Source organism: Oncorhynchus tshawytscha, linkage group LG11 (genome assembly GCF_018296145.1).
Source record: "Oncorhynchus tshawytscha isolate Ot180627B linkage group LG11, Otsh_v2.0, whole genome shotgun sequence".
NCBI lineage: Eukaryota > Metazoa > Chordata > Actinopteri > Salmoniformes > Salmonidae > Oncorhynchus > Oncorhynchus tshawytscha.
Window position 1 is genome coordinate 34,885,852 of NC_056439.1, and position 12,092 is coordinate 34,897,943.

Genomic DNA, 12,092 nt, shown 5'->3' on the forward strand with positions numbered 1-12,092 from the left:
GCATCACCATCAGAGCACAGAATTCGATAGTAGATGAATTCCTGCTGAACAGCATTGAACCCCCAGTAGGTCTACTTTCTAAAAGTTATGTGTTTCTCTCCATAGCCTTATTACTAGTGTAATTGTCAGAGGTCCCTGTTTTGAAATAACTTTTGAACTATTTTGATAAAGCCTCAAGCCTAAGAGTTATATTATTTTGTTTATAAGTATAAAAGGACCCTTATGCTAACAAAAGCTTTTGTAAATGCATACTCTTATAAAACATATACAAGTGTATTGTTTGTTTCTGTTCTGTGTCCAGATGCAAAACCCAGAGCTTTCATAGTCATATCTTGGATTCTATTCCTAGTGGTGTTTAGAGTTAACAGAACATGGGCTGAAAATAACAGATCAAAAAATTATGTAATTAAAAGTGCATACATTAGTTTATAATCGACAGAAGAAAGCTCAACCGAATATTTTAAAGTTACAAGCAGTCCTCCCTTAGCCTGGGTACTTCACTGAAACTTTTGATTGATTGATTTATTTTATTTTGCTGTATTTCTGTCAGGAAAAAATCCTACATATGTTCTAGTCATTTAGCAGACGGTTTTATCCAGCACAATTAGGGTTATGTGCCTTGCTCAATGGCACATCAATAGATAGTTTACCTAATCAGCTCAGGGATTCAAACCAGTGATCTTTTGGTTACTTGCCATCGTGCTTAACCGCCAAGTTACCTGCCTTAGAGAGGTAATCAAGCAATTTCCACAATCCAGAATATAACAGGACCAATCAGTGTCCTGTGAGTTTAGTTGGGGTGAGTTTAGCCGCGGTGGTCTTTGTGACTGAAATCTGGAACCCTAACTACTACACCATTTATAGAAACCATCTAAAATGATCCCCTGTGGTACCTGTATTGTGTTTAATGGTAGTGCAGCCCAATCTTTCAGGTCCTCTGGCCCGCTAAATCTAAACTCTTTCTGTTTTAGCCCTTGGCTGGCAGGCCTGACTGCTTGCTGCTTTCCTCCTTGTCTTACCATGGGTTGAGTGTTAGGTATAAGAAAGAACTGACACTCAGCTGGAATGAGCGACACGGTGCTAAAAGAAATGAATAGGAGTTTTAATGCCTGCTCTGTGGTCACAATGGGAGGGGAGAGATAATAAAAAACCTGAGTCCCTGACCCCTCCCACCCACTAAGAAGATATATAAGGGAGTGTCAAAGCTGAAATCTTCATTCCTCTAATGTGGTCATCTGAAGAAGGACACCAAATGCACCACTGCTAACCACTCAACCTGATCGAGCCTGTTCACAAGCCAGCACGGAGGAGGAGGAGGAGACAGAGACTGTAGTGTGTAAGAGGTGCTGAAAACCTTCATTGTCTCGATTCATTTCCTACATTTTCAGATCATAATGTAGGACTGACCATACTTTAAAAAGTATGGTAAAAAAAAGTACTTCTTTTTTTATTTTGGGGGGAATTGAGGTGAGAGGAGGATCCATTTAAATTATACGGTTACCAGGAATAACGTTCAACAAAGAAAAAGTGTAATCTCTCAAAATTTGAAGAATTGGACAACAGAAATAGAATATCTTAGAACCATGGCACTGCTGGAAACAGACTTTGAGGTGAAAGGCAGCAGCATCATCAGGGAGTGGAGTGGACAGGTCCAGCCAGCGCTGGTCGCCTCCTTGGTTTTCCTCTTCTGTCTGGAAGCCTGTCTGTGGGTCAGGAATCTCAGACTCAAGAGAAGGCTGCCAGGACCTTTTGCCTGGCCGGTGGTTGGCAATGCCATGCAGCTGGGGCAGATGCCTCATATCACCTTCTCCAAGCTGGCAAAGAAGTACGGCAACGTGTATCAGATAAGACTGGGCTGCAACAACATAGTGGTGCTTAATGGAGATGCATCAATACGAGAAGCATTGGTTCAACACAGCACAGAGTTTGCAGGCAGACCCAACTTTGTGTCTTTTCAGTCAGTGTCTGGTGGTAACAGCATGACATTCACTAACTACAGCAAACAGTGGAGGACGCACCGGAAGATCGCTCAGACCACCATTAGAGCTTTCTCCTCTGCCAACAGCCAGACCAAAAAAGCATTTGAACAGCACGTTGTGGCAGAGGCCACTGAGCTCATTGAAGCTTTCCTCAAACTCAATGCTGAGGGTCAGTTTTTCAACCCTGCTCATGAACTGACAGTAGCTGCTGCAAATGTAATCTGTGCCCTGTGCTTTGGAAAACGTTATGGACATGATGACATTGAGTTTAGAACCCTTCTGGGCAGCGTGGACAAGTTTGGAGAGACGGTGGGGGCTGGCAGCTTGGTGGATGTCATGCCCTGGCTTCAGTATTTCCCAAATCCTGTCCGCAGGGTCTACCAGAGCTTCAAAGACCTCAATAAAGAGTTTTTCACCTTTGTGAGAGACAAGGTTGTGGAGCACAGGGAGACATTTGACCCTGAAGTGACCCGGGACATGAGTGATGCCATTATTGGGGTCATTGACAAGGCGGACAGTGATACCGGGTTGACGGAGGCCCACACAGAAGGGACAGTGTCTGATCTGATTGGTGCAGGACTGGATACTGTGTCCACTTGCCTTCATTGGATGCTCCTTTTATTGGTGAAATACCCCAACATCCAAACCAGACTGCAGGAGCAGATTGACAAAGTGGTAGGCCGTGACAGGCTGCCCTGTATTGAGGACAAAGCCAACCTGGCTTACCTAGATGCCGTTATCTATGAGACCATGCGCTACACCAGCTTTGTACCCCTCACCATCCCCCACTCCACCACCTCAGATGTTACCATCGAAGGCTTCCACATCCCCAAAGACACAGTGGTCTTCATCAACCAGTGGTCTGTCAACCACGACCCTTTACAGTGGAAGGACCCACATCTCTTTGACCCTTCACGTTTCCTAGATGAAAGCGGTGCCCTTGACAAGGATCTGACCAGCAGTGTGATGATATTCTCAGCAGGAAAGAGGCGATGTATTGGTGACCAGATAGCCAAAGTGGAGGTCTTTTTATTTTCTGCTATTTTGATTCACCAGTGCACATTTGAAGATAATCCAAGTCAGGACCTCTCCTTAGACTGCTCCTATGGGTTAACATTGAAGCCCCTGAACTACAAGATCTCTGCCAAGCTCAGAGGAGAATTACTTACTGGGGCATAAAATCTTGTTCTTTGTGTTTTCAAACAGAGCGCCCATTAATGGAGTGCAGTAATCCAATGTAATATAAAAGGTATGTACACAACAGTGAATGTTTATGCTTTAATACTGTAGGTACCAACCATAAGATTTATATTCATACTTTACTATTATTATTATCATTAGCTATTAGCTGTTGATTGTATAAATCACTTTTTGTGACAGATAACTGAATCATGTTTGTATTTCTATAATTTTATTGAACAGGCTATCTATGGGAAATTCCTGACATTTGGAATCAAGATATGTTATCCCTCCAGATTTAGGAAAATAGATATTGTAGCAATTCATGTTACAAAATATCCCTTCTAAATTCTCATAAAAATTGGAAACACATAATATTTGAGTTTTATGGACAATTTCACTCCATCAAAGTATTATGTCAAAGTAGAATTTAATCTACAAGATAAATTAATACCAAAATAACATAGAGATATGTGTGCAGATTGCTACACAAGTGATATGTAAGAATTTAAATTACTATGATGTGGCAGCCCAAAGTCACAGTTTGTAATAAATCTTAAGTATCTTTTGTTATATATGAGGGTATTTAGTTTGGCCACCCCAAATTGGCATATAAACTGGTGGTCATGAATCGATTTTACTGCAAGTGCTTTGTTGTTGCAGTGATGTGGAGAAATCATGTGTTGTGTTGCCCATGTTGAGATATCTGAAGAATTATACATCCTCTGACCCATTCAGATATGCATTCATGGTGTTTGTATCTGCATAAGTACATACGGTAATAACAATTATACATTTTCAGAAGTTTTAGTGCACTTACATAATTCCATTGTATTATGATGTATTATGTTCTGGTTGGGTCATAAACATGTAGTGTATGATATCCATAGTGCCTGAGCTCCATGCAATAAATCCTATACTCCTTCTCAGCCCTGTCTGTGGCGTATCTCAGTCTTAGGAGAGCACAAATGCTATGAACAAGACAATGCAGGGAGGTCAAAGAGGTAATAATAGATCATGATGTCAAGGCTGTGTGTTGCCATGAAAGATTGATGTGGACCTTGGGTGTTAGCAGCACACATGCTCTGCCTCCAGACACCAACACCCTGGCTCTGGTAGGGCACATGCAGTCACACCCCCAGCCACAGGCCCCACTCATCAATATTTCACCCAGGGCACTCTGTACTTGGGCTGTAAATCCCTATTTAACCCACGCACTCTGATTCAGGAGCAGCCAGGTCACCCATGATACAAGCCAGTATTCGACGTCCATCCCTGTCTGAGGACGTCGAGAAATGACGTGGAAACCGGCCACTAGGGGGAAAAGTGAGTGCGGATTTGCTAGGGCAGGGCTGCCCAACCCTTTTCCTGGAGATCTACTGTTCTTTAGGTTTTCAGTCCAACCCTAATTTAGCATATCAGATTCAGCTAGTTAAGGTCTTGTTGCACAGCTAATTAGTAGAATCAGGTGTGTTAAATTAGGGTTGGACTGAAAACCCACAGGACGGTAGATATCCAGGAAAAGGGTTGGGCAGCCCTGTGCTAGGGTGTTGTGGGAAGGGATTGCAGATGAGTATAAGCATCTGCCTCTGGCTGAATCAAAAGGTTGCATGTTTGAATCCAGTGATAGAAATTTGTTTTTGATACATTAGTTTTAAGCCTATCCCAAACCTTAACACTTACGTTAACCATTAACCATCCATGCCTAACCTTATTTAGAATTTTTAGTTTATGCCTGATCTTAACCTTTACTTTATAAATTTGTAGTTAATGCCTAAACAAATATTCAGAACCTTTGCGATGAGTCTCAAAATTGAGCTCAGGTGCATCATGTTTCTTTTAATCATCCTTGAGATATTTCTTAGAAATTTGACATTTGAAACAATTTTGAAATTTGACGTTTGAGAAACATGGATGAACGTCTAATTCTGATGTGAGACTGTGAGAGCTGGTATTTCAAGAGAGTGCCATCTACTGCATCTGCCATACATCTCAATGCCATCCGAATGATAACTTTGAATGTAGCTATACTGTATATCTCACTCTGAAACCTCAAATGTATTGTATATATACAAGTGGATGTAAAACATATAACATTTCTTGAAAGACAAGGATAGGAACACAGTATATTTGCTCTGATGTAAGACAGATATTTCACGTTTACACAGGAAATTACTCTAGGAAAATGTTTAGAGTATATATGAGAATTAGACAACCCTTGGACGTCTTCTATTTCTTCTCCGCAACTACTACTGTAACTCTGTAGGCCATAGTGATTCTTCTTACCTCCTTTACAGCTACAAAATACTGATAGACATAAATAAACATCTACATTTCACATACAAGTTGTTACAGATGTAGGATCTTAATTTGATCACTCTTTCGTTGCTGAGAAATTTTCTACACAGCAGGAAATGCAGATTTGTGTATTCAAGGTTTAAAAAGGCTTCTAAAGTTTGTAATTTCCACTTTAAAATGTCAAACTTGACAAAAAATATATAAAAGGACAAATTATAATCCACATAATAGTTTCCTGTTTCCATTTCCTGTTGCTCCAGGATGATTTACCTAATGTAGCAAACTTGCTCAAATGAAGTTATTATATGGTGAAAGTATTCAGACCGCTTGACTTTTTCCACATTTTGTTTTACGTTACAGCTTTATTCTACAATGGATTAAAGGGGAAACAATCCTCATCAATCTACACACAATACCCCATAATGACAAAGTGAAAACAGGTTTTTAGAAATATTTTAGAAAACAAATATTCAGACCCTTTGCTATGAGTCTCAAAATTGAGCTCAGGTGCATCATGTTTCTTTTAATCATCCTTGAGATATTTCTTCAACTTGATTGGAGTCCACCTGTGGTAAATTCAATTGATTGGACATGCTTTGGAAAGCTTTGGAAAGGCACACACCTGTCTACAGTGCTTGGCGGGTAGGAGTGTAGGACCAGTAAATGAAAGGTTGCTGGATCGAATCCCCGAGCTGACAAGGTACTGTAAATATCTGTTGTTCTGCCCCTGAGCAAGGCAGTTAACACCTGGGCGCTGATGATGTGGAGGTTGATTAAGGCAGCCCCCCGCACCTCTCTGATTCAGAGGGGTTGGGCTAAATGCATAAGACACATTTCAGTTGAATGCATTCAGTTGTGCAGCTGACTAGGTGTGCAACTGACTAGGTAGCCCCCTTTCCCTTTTGAAAAGTATTCAGACCCCTTCCCTTTCTCCAGATCTTTTTTTACTTCACAGCCTTATTCTAAAATGGATTAATTAAAAGCAAATCCTCATCAATCTACACACAATACACCATAATGACAAAGCAAAAACAGGTTTTTAGAAATGTTTGCAAATCTATTACAGATTAAAACCGGAAAAACATTATTTACGTAGGTATTGAGACCCTTTGCCATGAGACTCGAAATTGAGCTCGGGTGCATCCTGTTTCCATTGATCATCCTTGAGGCGTTTCTACAACTTCATTTGAGTACTGCGGTAAATTCAATTGATTGGACATGCTTTGGAAAGGCACACATCTGTCTATTAAAGGTCCCATAGTTGACAGTGCACGTCAGAGCAAAAAAACAAGTAATGAGGTTGAAGGAAATATCAGTAGAGCTCTGAGACAGGAGCTCAGATCAGAGGCTCAGATCAGGGGAAGGGTACCAATGTTTGCACGATTGAATGTCCCCAAGAACACAGTGGCCTCCATCATTCTTAAAAGTAAGAAGTTTTGAACCACCAAGATTCTTCCTAGAGCTGGCCGCCCGGCCAAACTGAGCAATTGGGTTAGAAGGGCCTTGGTCAGGAAGGTCTTACAGAGCTTCAGAGCTCCTCTGTGGAGATGGGAGAGCTTTCCAGAAGGACCATTTCTGTAGCACTCCACAAATCAGGCCTTTATGGTAAAGTGGACAGAACCCACTCCTAAGTAAAAGGCACATGACAGCCCGATTAGAGTTTGCCAAAAGGCACCTAAAAGACTCTCAGACCACGCGAAACAAGATTCTCTGGTATGATGAAACCAAGATTGGATTCTTTGGCCTGAATGCCAAGCGTCAAGTCTGGAGGAAACCTGGCGCCATCCCTACTGTGAAGCATGCATCATGTTGTGGGCAGCATCGTGCTGTGGGGATGTTTTTCAGCAGTAGTTACTGGGAGACTAGTCAGGATAGAGGGAAAGATGAACAGCACAAAGTACAGAGAGATCCTTGAAAACCTGTTCCAGAGCGCTCCGACGAGATCTAACCCGATCCAACATCTCCCCATCCAACCTGCCAGAGCTTGAGAGGATCTGTAGAGAAGAATTGGAGAAACTCCTCAAATACATGGATCATCATACCTAAGAAGACTCAAGGCTGTAATCGCTGCCAAAAGTGCTTCAACAAAGTACTGAGTAAATGGTCTGAATACATGTAAATGTAATATTTCACTTTTTAATTTGTAAAACATTTGCATTTTTTTTATTGTGTGTAGATTGATGAGGGGGAAAAAAACATTTAATCCATTTTAGAATAAGGATGTAATGTAACAAATTGTGGAAAAGGTCAAGGGGACTGAATACCTTCCGAATGCATTGTATCTGTATAGACAGTTGTGTTTCCCCTCCACTATTTTTCCTTTCCCCTTTGTACACCTTTCCCACAGCCAGTGGTGTGTGTAGCCCTCCCCAAGCTGCATTTGGCTGTGATTCGGTCCGGAGCCTGCATGAATGAGCACTGTGGGTGAACTCTGAGGGAGGCTTGTTTTCACATGGGTTAATTCAGAGCAGGCTGTAGACGTTCTGTACTGCTATAGTCTTTCTCTGCTCTGACACTATGGGGAACTTGGATGGGGTGTGGGTGTGTGGGGGGGGCGCATGCGAGGAGACAGAGAGTAGCTATTCCCCCTAGCTCAAGGACCCAGATCTGCTGAATTGTATTTCGGACAGGAAAACAAAACTCACACCAACCAAACTTTTTTTCAGCTTGGGTTCTTCAGCTCGGGCCCTCCCTCCACTCTGCCACCAGCTACAGCTCTGTGCTGTAAAGAATCTCACTCCCTCTGCCAGAGTCCTGAGAGGCATGTTAAAAAGACTGTTTATTAGATGAAGTAGTAACCATAGTGACTGTAGACAGAAGCCGTCGGAGAGATTGAGCAGACAGATGTAATACGTAAGGTAAATGTTCTACTGTCAAGTGCCATCCCTGGAAATACAGTGGAACATTGTGTCTGAGCTTTGGCTTCAGAAGGCCTGGGAGGTTTAGTCTTTCCAAGGGAGACACTGGTGAATACCAGAGTTAACCAAAGTGAAGCACCGCCGCATAGCTTTAGTACCTTCAACAAAAAGTTTTGTTGGACAAAAAGGAAAGTACACGTCAAATCAAAGGAAAATACACAACTAAAGTGTATAATGAGTGAACTTTCCCATGAAGTAAAGACATCAAACTGTCTGAAACATTGAATGAAAGGTGACATTTTAAAAATGTCTATAAATATAACAAGTGTTGTTATGAGGTTGAAAATATCAAACATACACTTCAAGTCTCCACAACAGTTTGCCATGGTCTTAGAGTATTGCTGGAAGTATTGGTCCCATTCAGATAAAGAGGGACTTTCTTTCCCCAAGATTAGCTGGCTTTCACTTTTGGACCCAGAGTGGAAATCATCACCTTCTGCCTGTCAGTTTAATAAGCATGATCCTTCCTTTAACTTATCCTCCATTTATGAGAGAATGTCAGTCTGTCATCAGAACACTTCATAGCATGCAAAGAATTTAGTTGTGTTCAATCCAAAATGGAAAGAGTTCTAATTTGCATTCTAATTCAGTCTAATATATTCCAGAGATGGTCTGTGACGTTCCATTGGTTTTTCTGGTTAACCCAAAATGTGTTTCCCTTCATTTGAAAATCTCCTCTGGAATTATAACAGCCATAAGCACTGTGCAGGAGTCAGGATATTGTTCCAGTTGACATTATAATGAGTGCAAAATGAGTTTACGTTTAATGCCTTGCTACGTAGAGGATATAATAAAACAAATGAATGCTTGAAGTAAATCCCAACAATCATTGAAACGTGGCTTTGTGGTCCTGGCTACCACCTCAGACCAAATCACATGGATGGCTTACTCTAGATGCCCCGTTGATCTCAACAGAATTATTTAAATCTGTATTCAGTTTTTTTGTGTCCGTGTATGGAGTAATCTGCAGACCCACTGGGCACAACATGTCATTTCAACGTGGAAAATTGGGTAATATTTGGTGGACGTTGATCAATGAGATTCCAACCTATTTTCACCCACACAAAAAGAGAGCCAAAAGTTTGTTGAATTCCTGTGTGCTATCAAAACAATGTCAGATATATATTTTTTTATAAAACAACTTAATATGCTATCACTGTGCTTCGTCTAATAGCACAACCAAATGACCTGGATTGCAGTAGAGATTACATAAAAATACAAGTGCAAGGTGTGAGTGAGATTCTGTGCAGGTTATTATAGCAATTGTGCAGATTTTCATAGACCTGTGACCCTGAACATTCTATGTTTACATAAGACATTTATAGTTACAATAATGTCCAAATGTGGCCATAGGTGTTTTACTCATTTTAAGGTTGAATAAATAATGTTACCTTAGTGTAAGGGATTTCCTCCTCTTCTTCCGAAGAGGAGAGGCGAAACGGATCAGAGGACCAATATGCGGCGTGGTAAGTGTCCATGGTTCTTTTAATATGTAAATGTACACATGAACACTACAAAACAATAAACATGGAACGTGTGAAACCCTAAACAGTCCTATCTGGTGCAAAGACAGAGACAGGAACAATCACCCACAAACACAGTGAAACCCAGGCTACCTAAGTATGATTCTCAATCAGAGACAACTAATGACACCTGCCTCTGATTGAGAACCATACTAGGCCGAAACATAGAAAACCCCAAATCATAGAAAATCAAACATAGACTGCCCACCCAACTCACGCCCTGACCATACTAACTAAATACAAAACACAGGAAATAAAGGTCAGAACGTGACAGTACCCCCCCCCCCAAAGGTGCGGACTCCGGCCGCAAAACCTTGACCTATAGGGGAGGGTCTGGGTGGGCGTCTGTCCGCGGTGGCGGCTCTGGCGCAGGACGCGGACCCCACTTCACCATTGTCTTAGTCCGCCTTATTGTCCGCCTCCGTGGCTTTCTCACCATGGCCACCCCTCTCAATGACCCCACTGGACAGAGGGGCAGAAGCTCTGGACAGAGGGGCAGAAGCTCTGGCGCCTCTGGGCTGAGGGGCTCTGGCGCCTCTGGGCTGAGGGGCTCTGGCGCCTCTGGGCTGACGGGCTCTGGCGCCTCTGGGCTGACGGGCTCTGGCGCCTCTGGGCTGACGGGCTCTGGCGCCTCTGGGCTGACGGGCTCTGGCGCCTCTGGGCTGACGGGCTCTGGCGCCTCTGGGCTGACGGGCTCTGGCGCCTCTGGGCTGACGGGCTCTGGCGCCTCTGGGCTGACGGGCTCTGGCGCCTCTGGGCTGACGGGCTCTGGCGCCTCTGGGCTGACGGGCTCTGGCGCCTCTGGGCTGACGGGCTCTGGCGCCTCTGGGCTGACGGGCTCTGGCGCCTCTGGGCTGACGGGCTCTGGCGCCTCTGGGCTGACGGGCTCTGGCGCCTCTGGGCTGACGGGCTCTGGCGCCTCTGGGCTGACGGGCTCTGGCGCCTCTGGGCTGACGGGCTCTGGCGCCTCAGGGCTGACGCCTCTGGGCTGACGGGCTCTGGCGCCTCAGGGCTGACGGGCTCTGGCGCCTCAGGGCTGACGGGCTCTGGCGCCTCAGACTCCGGCAGCGGCGCCGGACAGGCGGGGGCTCCGGCAGCGGCGCCGGACAGGCGGGAGGCTCCGGACAGGCGGGAGGCTCCGGCAGCGGCGCCGGACAGGCGGGAGGCTCCGGCAGCGGCGCCGGACAGGCGGGAGGCTCCGGACAGGCGGGAGGCTCCGGCAGCGGCGCCGGACAGGCGGGAGGCTCCGGCAGCGGCGCCGGACAGGCGGGAGCGGCGCCGGACAGGCGGGAGGCTCCGGCAGCGGCGCCGGACAGGCGGGAGGCTCCGGACAGGCGGGAGGCTCCGGCAGCGGCGCCGGACAGGCGGGAGACTCCGGCAGCGGCGCCGGACAGGCGGGAGACTCCGGCAGCGGCACCGGACAGGCGGGACCACCTGCAGGGAGGAGACAGAGAGACAGCCTGGTGCGTGGGGCTGCCACAGGAACCACCAGGCTGGGGAGACCTTCAGGAGGCTTGGTGTTAAGGAGGCACCTGAAGGACCGGGCTGTGGGGGAGCACTGGAGCTCTGGTGCGCAACCTTGGCACCACTTCCCCAGGCTGGACAACTACTCTAGCCCGGACCCTCCAGAGTGCAGGCACAGGTTGAACCGGGCTGTGGATAAGCACGGGAGATCTAGTGCTCACTACACGCACCTCTCCCCTAGGCTCCACTCCCACATTTGCCCGGCACGAGCGGAGCGCAGGCAGAGGACGCACTGCACCCTCCCAGCGCCCGGAGACACAGCACGCAGAGCCGGCGCAGGATAACCTGGACCAAAACTGCGTACCGGCGACCAGACCCGCTGAGCAGGCACCATACGCCCTGGCTCAATGCCCACACTCGCATGGCACTTTCGGGGGGCTGCCCTATAGCGCACCGGGCTATGGACACGCACTGGCGACACCGTGCGCTTAACCGCATAACACGGTGCCTGACCAGTAATGCGCTGCTTATCATAAGCACGAGGAGTGAGCTCAGGTCTGCTACCTGGCTTAGTACCACACCTCGTCTGCCCCCCCCAAAAAAAATTTGGGGCTGCCTCTCGTACCTGTCGCACTGCCGTGCTGCCTCCTCATATCGCCGCCGCTCAGCTTTCGCTGCCTCCAGCTCTGATTTCGGACGGCGATGTTTCCCAGCCTGTGCCCAGGGTCCCT

General features: G+C 45.8%; 1 protein-coding gene across 1 annotated transcript; it reads left to right on the plus strand.

Annotated features, from left to right (window-relative positions):
• Positions 1–1,216: 1,216 nt before the first annotated feature.
• On the plus strand, positions 1,217–4,087 carry LOC112261830 (cytochrome P450 1B1-like). The gene has a single exon (XM_042330041.1). The coding sequence runs from the start codon at positions 1,584–1,586 to the stop codon at positions 3,156–3,158; it is 1,575 nt and encodes a 524-aa protein (XP_042185975.1). The 5' UTR covers positions 1,217–1,583; the 3' UTR covers positions 3,159–4,087.
• The last annotated feature ends 8,005 nt before the right edge of the window (positions 4,088–12,092 follow it).